At 42.6% G+C, this 18,088-nt stretch overlaps 1 protein-coding gene across 3 annotated transcripts in view; it reads left to right on the top strand.

Moving 5' to 3' along the window:
* Nucleotides 1–16,819, top strand: part of EFCAB11 (EF-hand calcium binding domain 11) — a 172,815-nt gene extending 155,996 nt beyond the window's left edge. For 2 of the 3 annotated variants that reach the window (XM_010357212.2, XM_010357213.2), the window contains exon 6: nt 8,716–8,911. In XM_010357212.2, coding sequence (XP_010355514.1) covers nt 8,716–8,797 — 82 coding nt within the window. In that variant the 3' untranslated portion in view covers nt 8,798–8,911. Of the gene's footprint in view, nt 1–8,715; nt 8,912–16,324 lie in introns of those variants that run through there. The other variant, XM_030930902.1, reaches the window with a different exon arrangement.
* Nucleotides 16,820–18,088: the final 1,269 nt, after the last annotated feature.

Below are 18,088 nucleotides of genomic sequence, written 5' to 3'. Positions count from 1 at the left end.
ATTCTTTACCAATCAGTAGTGGCCAGGGGAGGAATGACATGTGTTAACTGGCTTAAGCCAATCAATCCTTGACCCAGTCACTGTGGTAAGGAGAGTGGGATTACAGTCATTGCTTAAGGCCAGTGAGATCCCACTTCTAGAGCTGGGGCGGAGATCTTTTCCCCCACAATCACACAGCTGCCGCATGGCACAGAGCAGGTAGGATGGATGTTGGGGAAGAAACCAACAATGTCCATGGAACTGTTAGTCTAGTAGGCTGAGCTGAGTGCTAATGAGGCCACCGTTTTGCCTGGCTTGTGTCATTCTTTATTCCTGGCCTGAACTGGACATTCTCTTATACTTCACAGTTCATCCTAAACAGCCAGGTCCAGCACTTGCTTATGATCAGATCATAACTATACCTCTGCATCCAAAAGAACCCTATCAGAATCTTATATTCAGGAATACCTTGTCCTCACTCTGAAGGAGCACTTAAAGTCCAATAATACTATTTATTATTAATGAACTAAATATTATTAATAAGACATGTATATTAGACAGTAAAAAGACTGCTGCAGTGTTTTTTTTCTGGTTAACTCTGGCATTTTAATTGCTTGGAACTTGAAACTTCAGCGCTCTTCTTAAAGACACTATTTAATTTCCTCCAAAAAAAAAAGCATTTTGCAAATAGAGGAATAGTCTGATCTCTTTCAAGTAGTGAGATCTCTTTTACTTGAATGAGAATCTGATATGATGTGCTATTGCTAATGGCAATTTAAATGCTCTGTGTGAAGTTTCATCTCTCAAAATAAACTTTCCATTGTATCTTAACCTGGGTTCTTCTTGAAAGCAGAGGCTGATGAGGGCTTGTGTACAGGTTGTTGTGAAACAGAGAATGAGGGAGTGCAAGTGTCTGTCACCAAGCTCATTACTACTATGAGCGATTGGAGCTTGATCCTACCGGAACCTCCGAAGAGCCAAGAGAATGACTGCAGAGTTGTCTACGTGAAGCACCGAAGCAGAGGCTTGGTATTGCAACAGCCTTTTCCTACCATAAGGGTGACATCTCCACAACAGTCCTGTGCTCCTTTGGTACACTGATTCAATAATTCGTGCACAGGCTTTTAAGTGTTAATTACCAGCCTGAGACTGGAGCCATGCACAATGAAGGAAAGAGAAAACAGCAGAGTGAGCTGGAGTGTAAATTGGTCAAGAAGTTCTACCTGCTCTGTGCCTGAAGAGGGCCTTAACACCTTCTTTTTCATGCTTCCATGTTTAGGGGACAGGGGGTGCCACCCCAGGTATCAGAGCAGTCCCAAATAGCAAAAGATACTGTTACTGGCTCGGGCGAGGCTTTCCCAGCAGCGGCTGGTGTCAAAGAAGGTTGCATAGTGTGGGATGGGCACAAAGGGACCCCAGTACACACCGAAGAGAATGCAGCACATCTGCCAGAGTCATGTCGGAGCCTAGAAGAGACCAGAAATCATCTGCATATCTCTTTAGTCTTTCCTGCGTATCCGAATGGCTTTTCTTAACACATGTCTTTAAAAAGGTAAAATTAATAAACACATTACAGCTGAATTGCTGTAGAGCCCTGCAGGACTCTCATCAACGAAGAGGCAAGCACGCCAGTGGGAAGCAGCAGCGGGGTCCTCAGAAGAGAAGGCTGCTTGCGGGAGAGGGAGTCATCATTACATCTTCAATTGGCGGGTCCTCTCATCCCCAGCAGGGGCGCCTTGCTTGGAGGGTAATTTTTACTTTCACTGTTCAGTCAGTATGACAGCTTTGTCCCTAATGTAATGGCAGTTTTGACTTTGGTTTAAATTACTCCATAAAGAATCAAAAAGAAAAAGCTGCTCTCTCCCTTTTCCCCCACCCACCAAGAAAACTTCTCACTTAAATCTTGGCCTCCACATGAAATTTCTCATTCATGTTTCAGGTGAATCAAATACGGCGTCAACTTTCAAAATCTCATGTGATTATCACAGTGACACAAAATAATTACTATCTGTCAGTGCTTTTGTTGGGAACACAGATATGTCTGGCACAGGCCCTGTTACCACCAGCAGGAGTTTGCCTCTCCAGTGGGGTCTTCTCTGGGCTCATTTCAAAACCTTAGAGTGTTGGGACAATCTTCTGCATGATCTGAGAAACATGTGCCTCAGCTGACCCTGAAATCACTTTTTTTTTTTTTTTAAGAAAAAGTCTTTAAAGCAATTATATCAGTAAGTGTAGATTTAGCTGGAATGTTCGAAAGGATTGCCTTAAACTGTGATTCCTCTAGCTCAAGGGTTCTCAACTGGAGTGATTGTGTCCCCCAAGGTACACTTGGCAATTTCTGGAGACTTTTTGGCTGTCACGATTGGGCATGAGGGGTGGGAGAGGGTCCTACCAACATCTAGCAGGTAGAGAGGCCAGAGATGCTGCTAAACATCCTGCAATGCCCAGGACAGCCCCCTCTCTGCTATATCAGAGCATTGTCTGGTCCAAAATATCAGTTGCGCTGACATTGAGAAGCCCAGCTCTAGCTATTGTGGATTTATACAATTTGAAATAAGGCCAATTGTTTGGAAAATTCAGATTAAAAAGAAAGAAAATATTCTTTCAGGTAAAAATATATAAGTAATATTAAGGAATATCTTAAGATAGAATTGCCCAAAACCCTACCATCTTCATAAGACAAGTTTCTGTGTAGCATATAACCTTCAGCTTCTGCCTGAAAGAATATAAACATTTATAAAATTGCAATTATGGGGCCGACCACAGTAGCTCACGCCTATAATCTCAGCACTATGGGAGGCCAAGGCAGGTGGATCATTTGAGGTCAGGAGTTTGAGAACAGCCTGGTCAACATGGTGAAACCCCATTTCTACTAAAACTACAAAAAATTAGCTGTACGTGGTGGCGCATGCCTGTAATTCCAGCTACTTGGGAGGCTGAGGCAGGAGAATCGCTTGAACCTGGGAGGCGGAGGTTGCAGTGAGCCGAGATCGTGCCATTGCACTCCAGCCTGGGTAACAGAGCAAGACTCTGTCTCTAAATTAATTAATTAATTAATTAAAATTAAAAAATGAAAACGTTGCAATGATGATACATATACCATTCTGTATTCTTGTTCCCACTTAAAAAATATCACTTTCATAGTCTTTATGTAATTTTAATAGAAAAGATTCCATTGTTTTAATGTAATAAAATTTAAACCATTTCCTTTTTCTTTCTTTCTTTCATTTTTTTTTTTTAAGTAACTTGGGTAAAAGCAAGTACTCTAGTCTGAAGCCTGGCTTTGGAGACTTGGACTTATTTATGGGGTACCCCTGAATTATTTTACAAGGAAATGATTTTCCAAGAAATAACCACTTTCAGAACATTCTAAGAAACTGTTATGATGTCAACATTTTCATACAAGAAACATTTACTGCCTGTGAGAAACACTGACTACTTACTTTTGTTTTGGTTTGGTTTGGTTTGTTTTTTGAGACAGAGTCTCGCACTGTCGCCTGAGCTGGAGTCCAGTGGTGTGATCTTGGCTCACTGCAACCTCTGCCTTCTGAGTTCAAGTGATTCTTCTGCCTCAGCCTCCCAAGTAGCTGGGATTACAGGCACCTGCCACCACGCCCAGCTAATTTTTTGTATTTTTAGTAGAGATGGGGTTTCACTATGTTGGTCAGGCTGGTCTCAAACTCCTGACCTCATGATCTGCCCGCCTTGGCCTCCCAAAGTGCTGGGATTACATGCTTGAGCCACTGCACCCAGCCAACTATTGACATTTTTTTAATTTAAAAAACCCTAGGTTTTCCTTCGGAATGTATTAGAGCAATATGTTCCCACCCTTTTATTAATAATCTTAATAAAAGTCTCCCAGTGTAAAACCCTGGCTCCTTCAGGGTTGAGACCTCTTAGCTCTGGCTCAGGGAAGCATCCAGCCTGGGCTGTTGAAGCCCACACAGCACCACCAAAAAGAGCAATTAGAATCTTGTGTAACAAATCTGGATGTGAGAGAGAAAAATGCTAACATTCATGCTGATGAAAGTAATTATAACCACTATTTTTTTTTTTTTTTTTTTTTTTTTTTTGAGATGGAGTCTTGCTCTGTCTCCCAGGCTGGAGTGCAGTGGCGCAATCTCAGCTCACTGCAACCTCCACTTCCTGGGTTCAACCGATTCTCCTGCCTCAGCCTCCCCAGTAGCTGGGATTATAGGCGTGCGTCACCACGCCCGGCTAATTTTTGTATTTTTAGTAGAGACGGGGTTTCACCATTTTGCCCAGGCTGGTCTTGAACTCCTGACCTCCAGTGATCCACCTGCCACAGCCTCCCAAAGTGCTGGGATTACAGGTGTGCACCACCGTGCCTGGCCTATAACCACTTTTTAATACAATGAATCAAAATATTTGTACTTCAACAAATTTGAAAACTGTTGGAATTCAACTGAATGGACTGAGTCAAGTTCTGCAAACTTGGAATGTATCCTAGTATCATCTGAGGTCTTCATGTACTTTGAAGTGCATAGAGTTTTGCCTGGAACCTCTGTTCTACACCTGGGGGATTATGAAGCACTTCCCAAGAGTCTTGCAAATTCCTAGAAGGCTTATGGCTCTGAGTACTCATTTCTCTGAAAGAATTCAGTGGATGGATCATCCTGCCATTCCGTTTGCTTTTCCTGGTCTCTGCTGCACCTTCAGACAGAGCTCATCTTCTGACTCAATCTTCAGCCCCTGACTCAACACTGACACCCCAAAGTCACCATCCCCCACAGTGTGTGTGCGCCTGGCATGCTTCTTGGTGAAGATGGGGGAGAGGTTAGAACAGGTAATACAAACAATTTGGAAGTACGTAGGAGATATAACAGTTAATTGAAGGACTTTTGGTCACCGCATCATTGGGGAATTTCATGACTGTTCTCATATGGCATCTCGCTGTGCCTGTACCCTCTCCTGTCTTGGCTTGTCATCTCCTTCTTCCCAGATGGCCCTAAATTGTTCATACCAAGTAATACACAGCAGTTCTCTCTCTATTTTTTTTTTTTTTTTTTTTTTCTTTTTTGAGATGGGATCTGGCTCTGTCACCCAGGCTGGAGTGTGAACTCAGCTCACTGCAGCCTCCATCTCCCAGGCTCAAGCGATTCTCCTGCCTCAGCCTCCCAAGTACCTGGGATTACAGGCACGTGCCACCATGCCTATCTAATTTTTGTCTTTTTAATAGAGATGGGGTTTCACCATGTTGGCCAGGCTGGTCTCGAACTCCTGACCTCAAGTGATCCACCCACCTCAGCCTCCCAAAGTGCTGGGATTACAGGTGTGAGCTGCCGCACCCAGCCCAGTTCTGCTGTCTTGAGTCTCTACTCCCAAAATCAATTCCAGGTCTCCCTTTTGCATCTCAAAAACAAACACAGCAAAAAAGCCTTTAATTTCACTGGACCTACATTTCTAGAAGCAGTTATTGTTAATAACAATTAATTCTCCTCTTATACACTGTGTAAACTTTAATTCCTTTGACAAGCCATTTCTGAGATAAAAGTCTGTATATGTGTCTATACCTATATCCCTGTGTCTGGTAAAAGGGCAGCTGCTTCACTGGATTGAAGTGCGTGGTCTTTGACTATGGGGTGGGTTAGAACATGTGCACCCAGTTCTGCACTGGTTCACAGTTTCCTACTTCTTAACTCTAAGTGGTTCAACCTGACATTCAAGGGGTTCCCCTGCTCCACTGCCCCATGTTTTGAGCCTCATTTTCCAAAGCTTATCTCTCATGTGGTCTTGTCTATACCTAGTCTATGTTTTGCAAAATGTGGTTGAGCCTGGAAACTGTAACTGAGTTACTTACAGATCCCTGAATGATGTGTCTAAAGTGTTTCTCAGGCATTTCTTTGTTTATTTATTTATGAGATTGAGTTTTGCTCTTTTCGCCCAGGCTGGAGTGCAATGGCACGATCTTGGCTCACTGCAACCTCCACCTCCCGGGTTCAAGCAGTTCTCCTGCCTCAGCCTTCCTAGTAGCTGGGATTCCGGGCATGCACCACCATGCCTGCCTAATTATTGTATTTTTAGTAGAGATGGGGTTTCACCACATTGGCCAGGCTGGTCTCGAACTCCTGACCTCAGGTGATCCACCCACCTGAGCCTCCCAAAGTGCTGGGATTACAGGCATAAGCCATCATGCCAGGCCACAAGCGTTTTTAGACTCAGTGAAGACAATGAGGTGATAGTTTCTTTCTTTAATCCCCTAGTACCTCCTGCAAGGTAATAGATTTTCTATAATATTATCAGCTGTTTCCTCAGATTCATTTATTCCACAAATTCATTCATTCAACATTCATCCTCTGCCGTGGGGCAGGAAGTGGGGCCACAGCAGCAAACAAGACAAAGGTTTTGCCCTCCTCAAGTTTCTTTCGCGTCAGGGTTGGGGGGTGAGGAGGCTGAATTTTTTAGTGCTGAGGGGTTGTTGATGACACCCAAACAACGTATTCTAGTTTCAAAACTAGAACAAACTCACGTTAGGGTTGAATGCTGTGACAGAAACAAGGGGGCTTTTTACCTGATGACATTTCCTTCCTCTCCTCAGCCAGTCACTAATTCTACCCACCACACATCTTTTCTGTCACAGTGATGTGAGTGTGGGTGCTATGAGACCTTCCTTCTTCAGAATGATTCCGTCTGCAATGAAAAACAGTATTTGTTAGCTTTTAAAATGATAGCCCTGAACTTGAATTTCCTCTGCACTCTCCGTGAGATGACCAGACCTGCTTGTATATATGTGATGAGGACGAAAAGTCAAAAGACAAAGTATTTCAGCATGTCTCATTTGAAATATAAATTTAAAATGATAATGCCCTGCCATTCATTATGTGAATAAAATGCCACCCCACACATTTTGAATAAACTTTCCAGTTTTAACAGTTCTTGGTTATACTATGCTCATTTTATGATGGAAAGCTCTGGCAAAGGCAGCAAGAAAAATCAGAACTTAATACAAGAACAGGCGGGGCACAGTGGCTCATGCCTGTAATCCCAGCAGTTTGGGAGGCCGAGGCAGGGGGATGGCTTGAGCTCAGGAGTTTGAGACCAGCCTGGCAACATAGAGAAACCCCATCTTTACCAAAAAAATACAAAAAGTAGCCAGGCGTGGTGCCGTGTGCCTGTATTCTTAGCTACTCGGGAGGCTGAGGTGGGAAGATTGCTTGAGCCGGAGAGGTGGAGGTCACAGTGAGCCCAGATTGCGCCACTGCACTCCAACCTGGGTGACACAGTGAGACTCCATCTCAAAAAAAAGTTAATACAATAACAATGAGGTCGTTTACTGAGAAAGTCAGGCAAAGGGACTTGCTTCTCTACAAGCATTCAGCATCTCAATAAGTGAATAAGCACACTCACACACAAAATATTATCAGAAGCAGTTTGTTCTAAACATTATTTTTCTAGGTTATTCGCTTAACTCACCGTCTGAGATTTATAGTTCAACCATACCAGTTCAGAGTGGAAAGAAAAAAGGCTGTTTATCTAATCCAATTCCTTGGGAAAAAATACTTAGGCAATATTAAGAATCTTCAATTATCTAATTTAATAAAAGGGATGATTTATATTCTGTAGTTAGTAACGTGATACTGATTATTTCTAATCCCTTAGAAGAGATCTGACACTATACTTTTGGTCCTGTGTAGCATGAAATCATCATGTATATTTTACCAAAAGAAGTAATAAGAATAATGGCCTCCTCAGTCTGCAGTCATTTTATACGAACACACTGCAACATGGTTTTGCCCTGGGGCAGAGAAGTAGGGAATTTTCTCTACTTCAAAAGAATGAAAAATTATCATCACTCTATCCAGAACCATTATAGACTTCAGAGACTTTGGCATGAAATATTCAGAAAGTTTATTTTAGAATTCAATATTTTAAAAGCCTGCTTTAAAACTATTACAGTGATTAGTGGCTCTCTTGCTTGGGCCAGTCTTTGCTTTAAAAAGTCCTATGTCATGGTTGATACGAATTTGATGTTTAAACAAAATATGATTGGCATCAACCGCAGGAGCTACTTGTAAGGCATTGTTTTAGAATGCCCCCCAAAGAGGACTTGGAACCACTACTCCTCAGTTATGCTTTCAAACACACTTTTTTTTTTTCTTAATTGAGATAGAGTCTTGCTCTGTCACCCAGGCTGGAGTGCAGTGGCGTGATCTCTGCTCACTGCAACCTCTGCCTCCCTCCCAGGTTCAAGCAATTCTCCTGCCTCAGCCTCCCGAGTAGCTGGGATTATAGGTACCTGCCACCATGCCTGGCTAATTTTTTGTATTTTTAGTAGACACGGGATTTCACCATGCTGGCCAGGCTGCTGTGGAACTCCTGACCTCAGGTGACCCACCAGCCTTGGCCTCCCAAAGTGCTGGGATTACAGGTGTGAGCCACTGCATCTGGCCTGCATAAGTTTTTGACATATCACAGAAAGACATGTGTAAGATAATTAAAAAGAGCCATTTCTTTTTTTCTTATATAATCTGTGTATTTGGCTTCATCTCTTTAAGTATGTGGAATATATTATTTCTGTAAGTTTTAATAAATACCCTTTCTTTTTTGCAAACATTTATTATCAGTGAAAAAAAAGGCATCAATCTCAGCCTTCAAGTAGATAAAATAGGTTCCTCTGTCACACAGACATGCAAATAAATAAAGATTCTAATGTGCTCTCGGTGCATAGGTGTTAACGAGAATAATGTGTAAATGACTTCTTGTTTCATTTTCCAGGGAAGTAGATCGAGACTCAGACGGTCACGTCAGCTTTAGAGACTTTGAATATGCCCTGAACTATGGACAGAAGGAAGCCTAACTATTGTGAAATACTTTCGGTAACTCTGGGGAGATCCATAGATTGTAATGTCAGCAGACTCTACTAATGATGTTATACTACAGACTTGTGATTAAACATTTAAAAAATTTTTAATTTTTGTGGGTACATAGCAGGTGTATATATATGTGTATTTATACACACATATATGGGTTATGGGAGATATTTTGGCACAGCCATGCAATAAGTAATTGACTAAACTTTTAATCATAATTTTTGGATGCTGATGATGGACTTGCATCTCGGAATCCTAGAGGTGGTTGCTGCCAGGGGTCTCCTTCTGTGTGGCCAGCAGACCTAAGTCAGGCTGCCATTGCTAGAGCTGGGGCTGGGGATGGCACTGGTGGTCCCCTTCCTCCTCACTCTTCTCGCCCCCTACCCTCTCCACACTGCAGACTAGGGTGCTCCACTCACTCACTTCATTGTCCTCACCATCCCACCTTGGGTCCCTGAATCTCATCAGCTTCTAATATCTGCAGAGGGGCAGCCTTTTCCTGCCAATGGTGCCAGTTTCCTTCATTTGCTCAACATTGGTTGAACAAATAATAGCACCTACACATACAGAGTACTTACTATGTTCCAAGCAATAAGCCAGGCCTTGGGAAGCACAGGCTTAAGACTTCTCTAAGATAGGCTCATGCCTACAATCCTAGCACTTTGGGGGGCCAAAGCAGGAGGATCACTTGAGCCTAGCAATTGGAAACCAGCCTAGGTAACATGCTGAGACCCCATCCCTTCCCAAAAATTAATAATAAAAAATTATCTGGATTTAGTGGCATTATCTGGATTTAGTAGTCCCAGCTACTTGGGAGGCTGAGGTGGGAGGATCATTTGAGCCCAGGAGTTGGAAGCTTCAGTGAGCCATGATTGCACTGTTGCACTCCAGCCTGGATGACAGAGCAAGACCCTGTCTCTAAAAAAAAAAAATTTCAATTAAAAAAAAAAAAAAAAGACTTCTCTAAGATAATGTCCCTGAGTCCAAATCATCACTGTAAAGTGGTCCCAGAGCACTGTCTGTGCAAAACAAAGAAAACAGATTGGGCTAACACAAGCAAGCCCTCTTGGGCTGTATACAGAGGAAGAACAGAGTGGTAAGGGTACTGGGGGCAAGAGACATGTTTGCAGAACCCTTTAGGATGGCCTAGGCTTGGGAGTCTCACTGCAGAGAAGCAAGCCTTGAGCTGCTCAGCTGCCCTCTGCTGCACACCCCCTGGTTCCTAGCAGTCGTGTCCTGCACCCAGAGCCTCAGCCGTGTGTATTCATGTTCCCCATGTCTTGCCCGTCCTGCTCGGCTCCAGTAACTGCTATACTGGTGCAAGAACAGCAATGCTGGACACTCAGCATTTATTGATGGTAATTCCAAAATACTGGTATCAATACTCTCATTTATAAGTGTTCGGAATGCATAACATGAACATTAGTCAAACAACTTTATAATTCGCTTTTTAAGTGAAGCAAATTGTACAAATTATAAATTTGTAATTTAGAAACATTAAGCATCATTATCTTACAAAGTATTAGCAGAAAACCTTAATAAAAATAAATGTTTGGGTTTTTTGTTTGGAAACAGAGTCTCACTTTGTCACCTAAGTTGGAGTACAGTGGCACGATGTTGGCTCACTGCAACCTCCGCCTCCTGGAATAAAGTGATTCTCATGTCTTAGCCTCCTGAGTAGCTGGGATTACAGGTGTGTACCACCACACCCAGCTAATTTTTGCATTTTTAGTAGAGAAGGGGTTTCATCATGTTGGCCAGGCTGGTCTTGAACTCCTGACCTCAAGTGATCCATCCACCTTGGCCTCCCAAAGTGCTGGGATTACAGGCGTGAGTCACCATGCCTGGCCAATAAAAATAAAGTTTTAAACTGTCAAATAAGAGGAGCGTAAGAAGATGTGACAGCTAAATGTCGTTTGGTATCCTGGATGAGATCATGGAATAAAAAATAGACATTGGCCAGGTGCGGTGGCTCACGCCTGTATTCCCAGCACTTTGGGAGGCTGAAGTGGGCAGATCATGAGGTCAGGAGATTGAGACCATCCTGGCTAACACGGTGAAAACCTGTCTCTACTAAAAATACAAAAAAAAATTAGCCGGGCGTGGTGGCAGGCGCCTGTAGTCCCAGCTACTTAGGAGGCTGAGGCAGGAGAATGGCATGAACCCAGGAGGTGGAGCTTGCAGTGAGCCGAGATGGTGCCACTGCTGCACTCCAGCCTGGGCGACAGAGCAAGACTCCATCTCAAGAAAATAAAAATAAAGACATTAAGTAGAAACAAATCAAGTATGGACTTTAGCTAATAATAATAATGTATCACTATTGGTTCATTAATTGTGATAAATGTATCCTACTCATATATAATGTTAATAGTAGGGGAAACTGGGTGAGGTATATGGGAACCCTCTACTATTTTCATAATTTTTCTATAAATCTAAAACTATTCTAAAATTAAAAGTTCATTTTAAAAATAAAGTCTTATTCAAAACCTAATAAACTAAACTTTATCTAAAATGAAGAAAACATTGAAAATCAAATAGAAGTAAAATCTTATTTCAAAAACAAAGTGGATCAATTGTATCATTGAGTAGCTGTTGTGTTTATGTACGAATTGTTCCAGTTGATGAAAAATTGATGAATTGTTCCTTTCTGATTTTGGGTAGAGTTTTGTTCAGCAAGTATTTTCATCATAAGTTGAATAATTGAGTCATTGATCCTGATCTCAGAACATAAATGATGCATACTTCAGATTTTTTAAAATATCAAAATTAGAGTAATACATGAACAAAGTGGCATTATTCAGAAAGCCATAACCTCCTATTGCAGTCACTATTCAGACCTCATTTCTCCCGGGAAACATGACAAGGGAAAGGGAGGGGCCACTTTATTACAGTTGATGCTGCAGGCAAGAGGCCAAGTTGGGGATAGCTGTTGGGCAACTCCCTTGACCCTGGACTAGTCAAGGCTCTTTTTTGCCTCAATGACAGAAAGCCACCCAAACTAGCTTAGACTGCAAGAGAATGTACTGGAAAACACTGGGCTACCTGATAGAACTAACAGTGGTGCCGTGGGTTTCCAGGATAACCAGAACCAACCATACCAGCACCTTCAGACTCTGCCTCTCTCCCATAGTCACAGACAGCCTCACAGCATCCTGAAAAGGAATTGGCTCATGATCCATTCAGTTCCAAGTCTAGAGACCCCACATAGAGGCTCTGATTGGCCACCTGGAGCACTCAAATCTGGTTCACTCAGGGGGTATGGATGTGGCCACTGGGGACTCGCCCAGGTGTACCCAGGGCTGGTCGCAGAGAGGGGAAGTTTGTAAGATCTGAGCAGACATCCCATTTTCTTTCTTAGAGGAAAACTGTATGTCTGTCTAGGTGTAAACTATAGTCTAAGGGGGAGAGTGCTCCTCGGATTTGCTACTTAGGAGGATCCAAGCTCTCAGGGCGAATGAATACAAAAAGAGAGAATGAGAAGCCACTCGTGTTACCTTCCTCTTCTTTTCACTTGCTCTGGGCCCAGTCCAAATCCTCATCCCGTAAGCTTTTTCCCCAGCTTCTCACTTCCAGGTCCTAGTCCCTGTCTTTGTCTCCAGTCCACATGCCACTGTCTGTGCGGAGTGACTCTGTTGATCTGATTTCAGTTGAGTGGCCCAAGGGTGGACATCTATTGAGCAACTCAGTCTCTTCCCTTGGGAAACACCAAGAGTGGGCATGAGTGAGAGAGAGCAGTGCCCCTCTGAGGGGCTAAGTGGGTCTGACTCAGGAGTGAGTCGCACACATGTTTTCTACCATATGGCCTGGAAACCCAAGGCAGCTAGTTGGCATTGAGAGCAGAAAAAAAAGAAAAAGACCCCGAGAGGGGAACAAGAAAGGAGACAAGAAGCCCTGTGGTGCTTGGCTTCTGGTTAAAGCTCGTATCCAAGGCCCAGTCATAACCCTCTGGGTCCTGTGAGGTAACCCTGTATCCTCCCAATAAATCTTTCTGCTCAAGCCAGCTGGAGTTGCTTTCTGTTATTTGAAACCAAGAGAACCCTAACTATGGTAAGCATCGAGCCAAGGACAGTCTTGGGCAACGTTAACATTTACTAGGACAGCAGAGAAAAGTCTTCTAATGAGACTAAGAAGAAGCAGTTGAAGGTGGAAGCAGAGGCTGTTGCCCCCTTCGCTCTGTGATTCCCCTGCCCCCAGTTGCCATCTCCCTGTAACCCATCTTCCCCATGGCAGCAGCTCTCAAAGGGGTCACCAGTGAGCTGCTAATGAATGGCCAAACCCACCAGCCCTTCTCTGACCTCATCATACTTGTCCTTTCTCCTGGGTCTGCCCTGACAGCTGCACCTTTGAAATCCTTCCCTTTTAGTTTCCATGACATGGGTCTCTCCTGGTATTTCTGTGCCCATTTTTTCCCCTCTGTCTTTTCCTGCTTCCTCTCCTACAACCATCCCGTAAGTATGAGCATTTTCCAAGGGCCTGTGTTTGGCCAATCTTCTTCATCCACACATTCTCCAAGGATGATTTCATCACCACCAAGATTTCAGCTATCATCTTTATGGGTATGACTCTACAAACAAATCTTTAACTTGACCTCAGCTCAACTCCAGACCTGTGTTTTCATTTGCCTATCAGACTGCCATGCAAACTCGTTGAATTAAAATCAGACTCGTTGTTCCCCTCATTTTCAAAACCATTTTCCCATTCTGTGTTTCTTTTTCCTAGCCACCGCCCCACCCCCCACCCAGAGCTGTCATCCAAGCCAACTGCCGCAGCGTTCTTCTCAAGTCTCCCCCATCTTCCTTAGCTCCGTCATCCAGACACTTGCTGAATCCTTTTCAGCCTGGCTCTGTAAACCCTTCACGGCATTGTCTTCCATCCCCTCCTAATCATTCTGCCCTTGTCCTTATTCCCCCTTCCATCCTTCCACCTAGTCGTTTGTTCTTCTACTCGTTGACATAAAGATGAGTAAAAGATGTGCAAGTAAGAAGCAAACCCTGCCGTCAACAAATTTTAATCTAGCATGTCCGTAATCTTCCCATAGCACAGACAAAATTACTTTGTCTCTACTCAAAAGCTTTCGGTGGCCATCTTTTCTATTGGATAATGTCTAAACCTGTAATAGGCCATTCAAAGCCCTCCATAATCGAGTATTAATTTATATTTTCAGTCCCATTGTTCACAACTACCTCTGCCATACCACCCCACAACCAGGTAAACTCACACACAGTCCCTTCTCCTAAATACACCAAAAACAAGACATCTTTGCCCACAATAGAGGAGTAACAATTGAAGATTGTTAATTGGAATTAATTGGAATTAATATTTGACAAGATAATAGGAAAATGCAACCATAAAATAATAAAGCTCATTTTGAAAAACATCCAGGACCATCTTCATCATAATGAGAAATTTTCCCTTCACTTTGTCACCTTGGGAAGGGGGACTAATTATGCCAGGTATTTTGTATATTTGTTTTATTTTTTAAATTATTGAGATAGATATTAGTCATGTTCTCTTATAAATGAGGAAACAGTCCCGAAAAATCTAAGTAACTTGATTCAGGCTAAGTGATGGTGATGGGAGAAGAGTGTCAGGGTGGTGATTCAAACCTGTCAGCCTGAGGGAAAACATATGCCTTTCCTACGATGCTACATTATTACCTCCAGTGGGAAAATCATCTAGGACATTGATTCATATTCTATGGTGACCCTTCATTTTCAACCTAAAATGAATTTACCCAGATTCACTGGATAATCCAAGACAAGCCTCTAGCACATAGTAGGTATTAAAAATTAATTTCCAAGCTGGGCGCAGTGGCTCATGCCTGTAATCCCAGCACTTTGGGAGGCCAAGGCGGGTGTATCACCTGAGGTCAGGAGTTCGAGACCAGCCTGGCCAACATGGTGAAACCTCATCTCTACTAAAAATGCAAAAATTACCCAGGCATGGTGACAAGCGCCTCTAGTCCCAGCTACTCGGCAGACTGAGGCAAGAGGATCTCTTGAACCTGGGAGGCGAGGGTTGCAATGAGCTGAGATGGCACCATTGCACTCCAGCCTGGCTGACAGAGTGAGACTCTGTCTCAAAAAAACAAAAACAAACAAAAATTATTTTCCATCTTCTGCATCACCAAACTTAATCAAAATTACTTTGGGTTATTAAACCTACTTTCAAAAGACAAAGATTAAAATGTGCTGCAAGCTCTAAAGGCAGTATTCAAAGAGGAGTTTCAGAAATGCTGCAAACAATTGAAGCATCTTTGAAATAGGTGTGTATTCTCACTGGGCAACGCTCACTTATGTATATAAATTCTAAACAGTGTATTTCACCAATCAGCCTACTTGGTATTCACACTTCACTTACAGAATTGTAATTTAGGATTAATAAAAATGAACTATTGGCTACCTTCCTTTTGTAGCTTATAACTTTTGAGAAATTTGTTTGGAATTGCAGAACTAGGCAGTTAAAAAATTCATATACACACACAAATTGAAATTCAATGGCATTAGGAATAGCAGCTCACAAAGTAACCTTTCTTACAAAACAGACTTAAATTGGACTGGCCACAGGGATTGAAAAGTAGCTTAAAACAATTTAGCATAGTAAAATATAGAGCGTCCAATCAAAATGTTTCTTAGGTTATTAAGTTGATGAAATACTCAGAAATGTGAATAAAAAGAAATTATTCTAACTTCAGAGAAAATGCAGATTAATTTATGTGAAAACATCAACTGATATCCAAATATACTCCCTATTTTGTGCTTTACTGATCCTTGAAAACAATTTCAACAGAGAGCAAAATAGTTAAGTTGGCTTAAGTATGTGACTTCAGAAAGAGCAATTCCAATAATACTGAATTTATAGAAAAAACTTTTGACCAAGGGGCTGGAAATATATTGTGTGTATTGTCATAGCAACAGTCATTTGAAGATAGAAGTCAGGTTTGAACATCTTTTTAATTTTAAATAAGGAAGCCAAGTTTAATTTTAAATACCTTTTCTAAGGTCAAATGTGTCAGGGAGAGTGCTTGAGTCCATTTCCTTACCAAGCTTTCACTCTTACCACTTGTCTTGGATGGCCCATGGGATAGGATTTGTTCATTTCTTTCTTTTTTTCCTTCCTTGTTCCCTTTCTTCTTTCCTTCCTTAATTCCTAGAATTGCATATATTGGACCGTCTAAGGTTCATTCAATCTGACCCGCTCCTTGGCTGACATCCAAACTTCTATGAGCAGATTTTTCCCCCTTACTACAAATTGAAACCAAAATTCCGGAACACTTTATGTCTTTCATCAAACATAGAAATCTCTTGGCCATGATTTCTTCAACTACTCCATTTACCACATGCTTGAAGAGAATGGCCTTCTCAGACTCCAGTTGTATATATTTTATATCAATAATATTATCCGACACATCTCTTATTCTCTGTTCTTCTCCACCGTATCTTCATGCTCTTCCTCCTCTTCCTCCTTTCTCTCCCTGTTTCAGTTGGATAATGTCTACTCTCGTTTGTTTCTAGGGGCAATGTAAAATGGTACAGCCACTTTGGAAGACAGTTTGGCAATTTCTCACGAAGCTAAGCGTAGTCTTACCACATGATCCAGCAATCAAGCTTCTAGGTATTTACCCAACTGATTTGAAAATTTCATCCACACAAAAATTGCATATGAATGTTTATAGAAGCTTTCTTCATCATCACCAAAAACTAGAAGCAACCAAGATATGTTCTTAAGAGGTGAATGGATCTTCTACAAAATACCTGACCAATCCTCCTCAAAACTGTCCAGCCCATCAAAAACAAAGAAAGCCTAAGAAACAACAAGAGGAACCTCTGGACCCATGGTGACTAAATGTAATGCAATAGCCTAGATGGGATCCTAGACCAGGAAAAGGACATTAAGGGAAACCCAGGAAATCTGGATAAAATATGAACTTTAGTTAATAATGTACCAGTATTAGCTCATTAATTGTAGCAAATGTATCATACGCATACAATGTTCATAATAGGGAAAACGGAGTGCGTGATATATAGTAATTTCTTTTTTTTTTTTTTTTTCTTTTTTTTTTTTTTTTCTTTTGAGACGGAGTCTCGCTCTGTCACCCGGACTGGAGTGCAGTGGCCGGATCTCAGCTCACTGCAAGCTCCGCCTCCCGGGTTCACGCCATTCTCCTGCCTCAGCCTCCCGAGTAGCTAGGGACTACAGGCGCCAGCCACCTCGCCCTGCTAGCTTTTTGTGTTTTTTAGTAGAGACGGGGTTTCACCGTGTTAGCCAGGATGGTCTCGAACTCCTGACCTCGTGATCCGCCCGTCTCGGCCTCCCAAAGTGCTGGGATTACAGGCTTGAGCCACCGCGCCCGGCCAGTAATTTCTATACTATCTTAATTTTTCTGTAAATCTAAAACTGTTCTAAAGTGAAAAGTTTATTTTTTAAAGAATTCAGATCTGGCCAGTCGCAGTGGCTCACGCGTGTAGTCCTAGCACTTTGGAGGCTAAGGCGGGTGGATCACCTGATGTCAGGAGTTCAAGACCAGCCTGACCAACATGGAGAAACCCCCGTCTCTACTAAAAATACAAAAAATTAGCCAGGTGTCGTAGTGCATGCCTATAATCCCAGCTACTCAGGAGGCTGAGGTAGGAGAATCGCTTGAACCCGGGAGGTGGAGGTTGCAGTGAGCCAAGATCACACCACTGCATTCCAGCCTGGGCAGCAAGAGTGGAACTCCATTTCAAAAAAAAAAAAAATCAGATCTTACTTCGTGGTGGAACTTATATACCTTTCCACTATTTAAATTTGTAATAAAAGTTTAAGGTATCAAAAATATGGAAAAAGGAGTACATAACTTTTCAGAATAATGTTATGGAATGCTTAGCAAAAAACCTGTGTAGACCACCACTTATGGCACTTTTTTTTTTTTTTTTTTGTCTGTGAGATGGAGTTTCGCTTCTGCTCAGGCTGGACTGCTCACCACAACCTCCACCTCCCTGGTTCAAGCAATTCTCCTACCTCAGCCTCCTAAGTAGCTGGGATTACAGGCACGCTCCACCATGCCCAGCTAATTCTGTATTTTTAGCAGAGATGGGGTTTCGTCATGTTGCCCAGCCTGGTCCCAAACTCCTGAGCTCAGGCAATCCACCCTCCTCGGCCTCCCAAAGTTCCGGGATTACAGGCGTGAGCCACCGCACCCGGCCACTTAAGGCACCTTTATAGGACCCTCTGTCTGCACCCTCAAAGATGGCCTCCCTAATGGGGTCAGGCCTTTGCCATAGGGAAGTGTGTTCACA

Source organism: Rhinopithecus roxellana, chromosome 5, assembly GCF_007565055.1.
Source record: "Rhinopithecus roxellana isolate Shanxi Qingling chromosome 5, ASM756505v1, whole genome shotgun sequence".
NCBI classification, from domain to species: domain Eukaryota; kingdom Metazoa; phylum Chordata; class Mammalia; order Primates; family Cercopithecidae; genus Rhinopithecus; species Rhinopithecus roxellana.
This window is presented reverse-complemented; position numbering and strand designations above follow the sequence as displayed.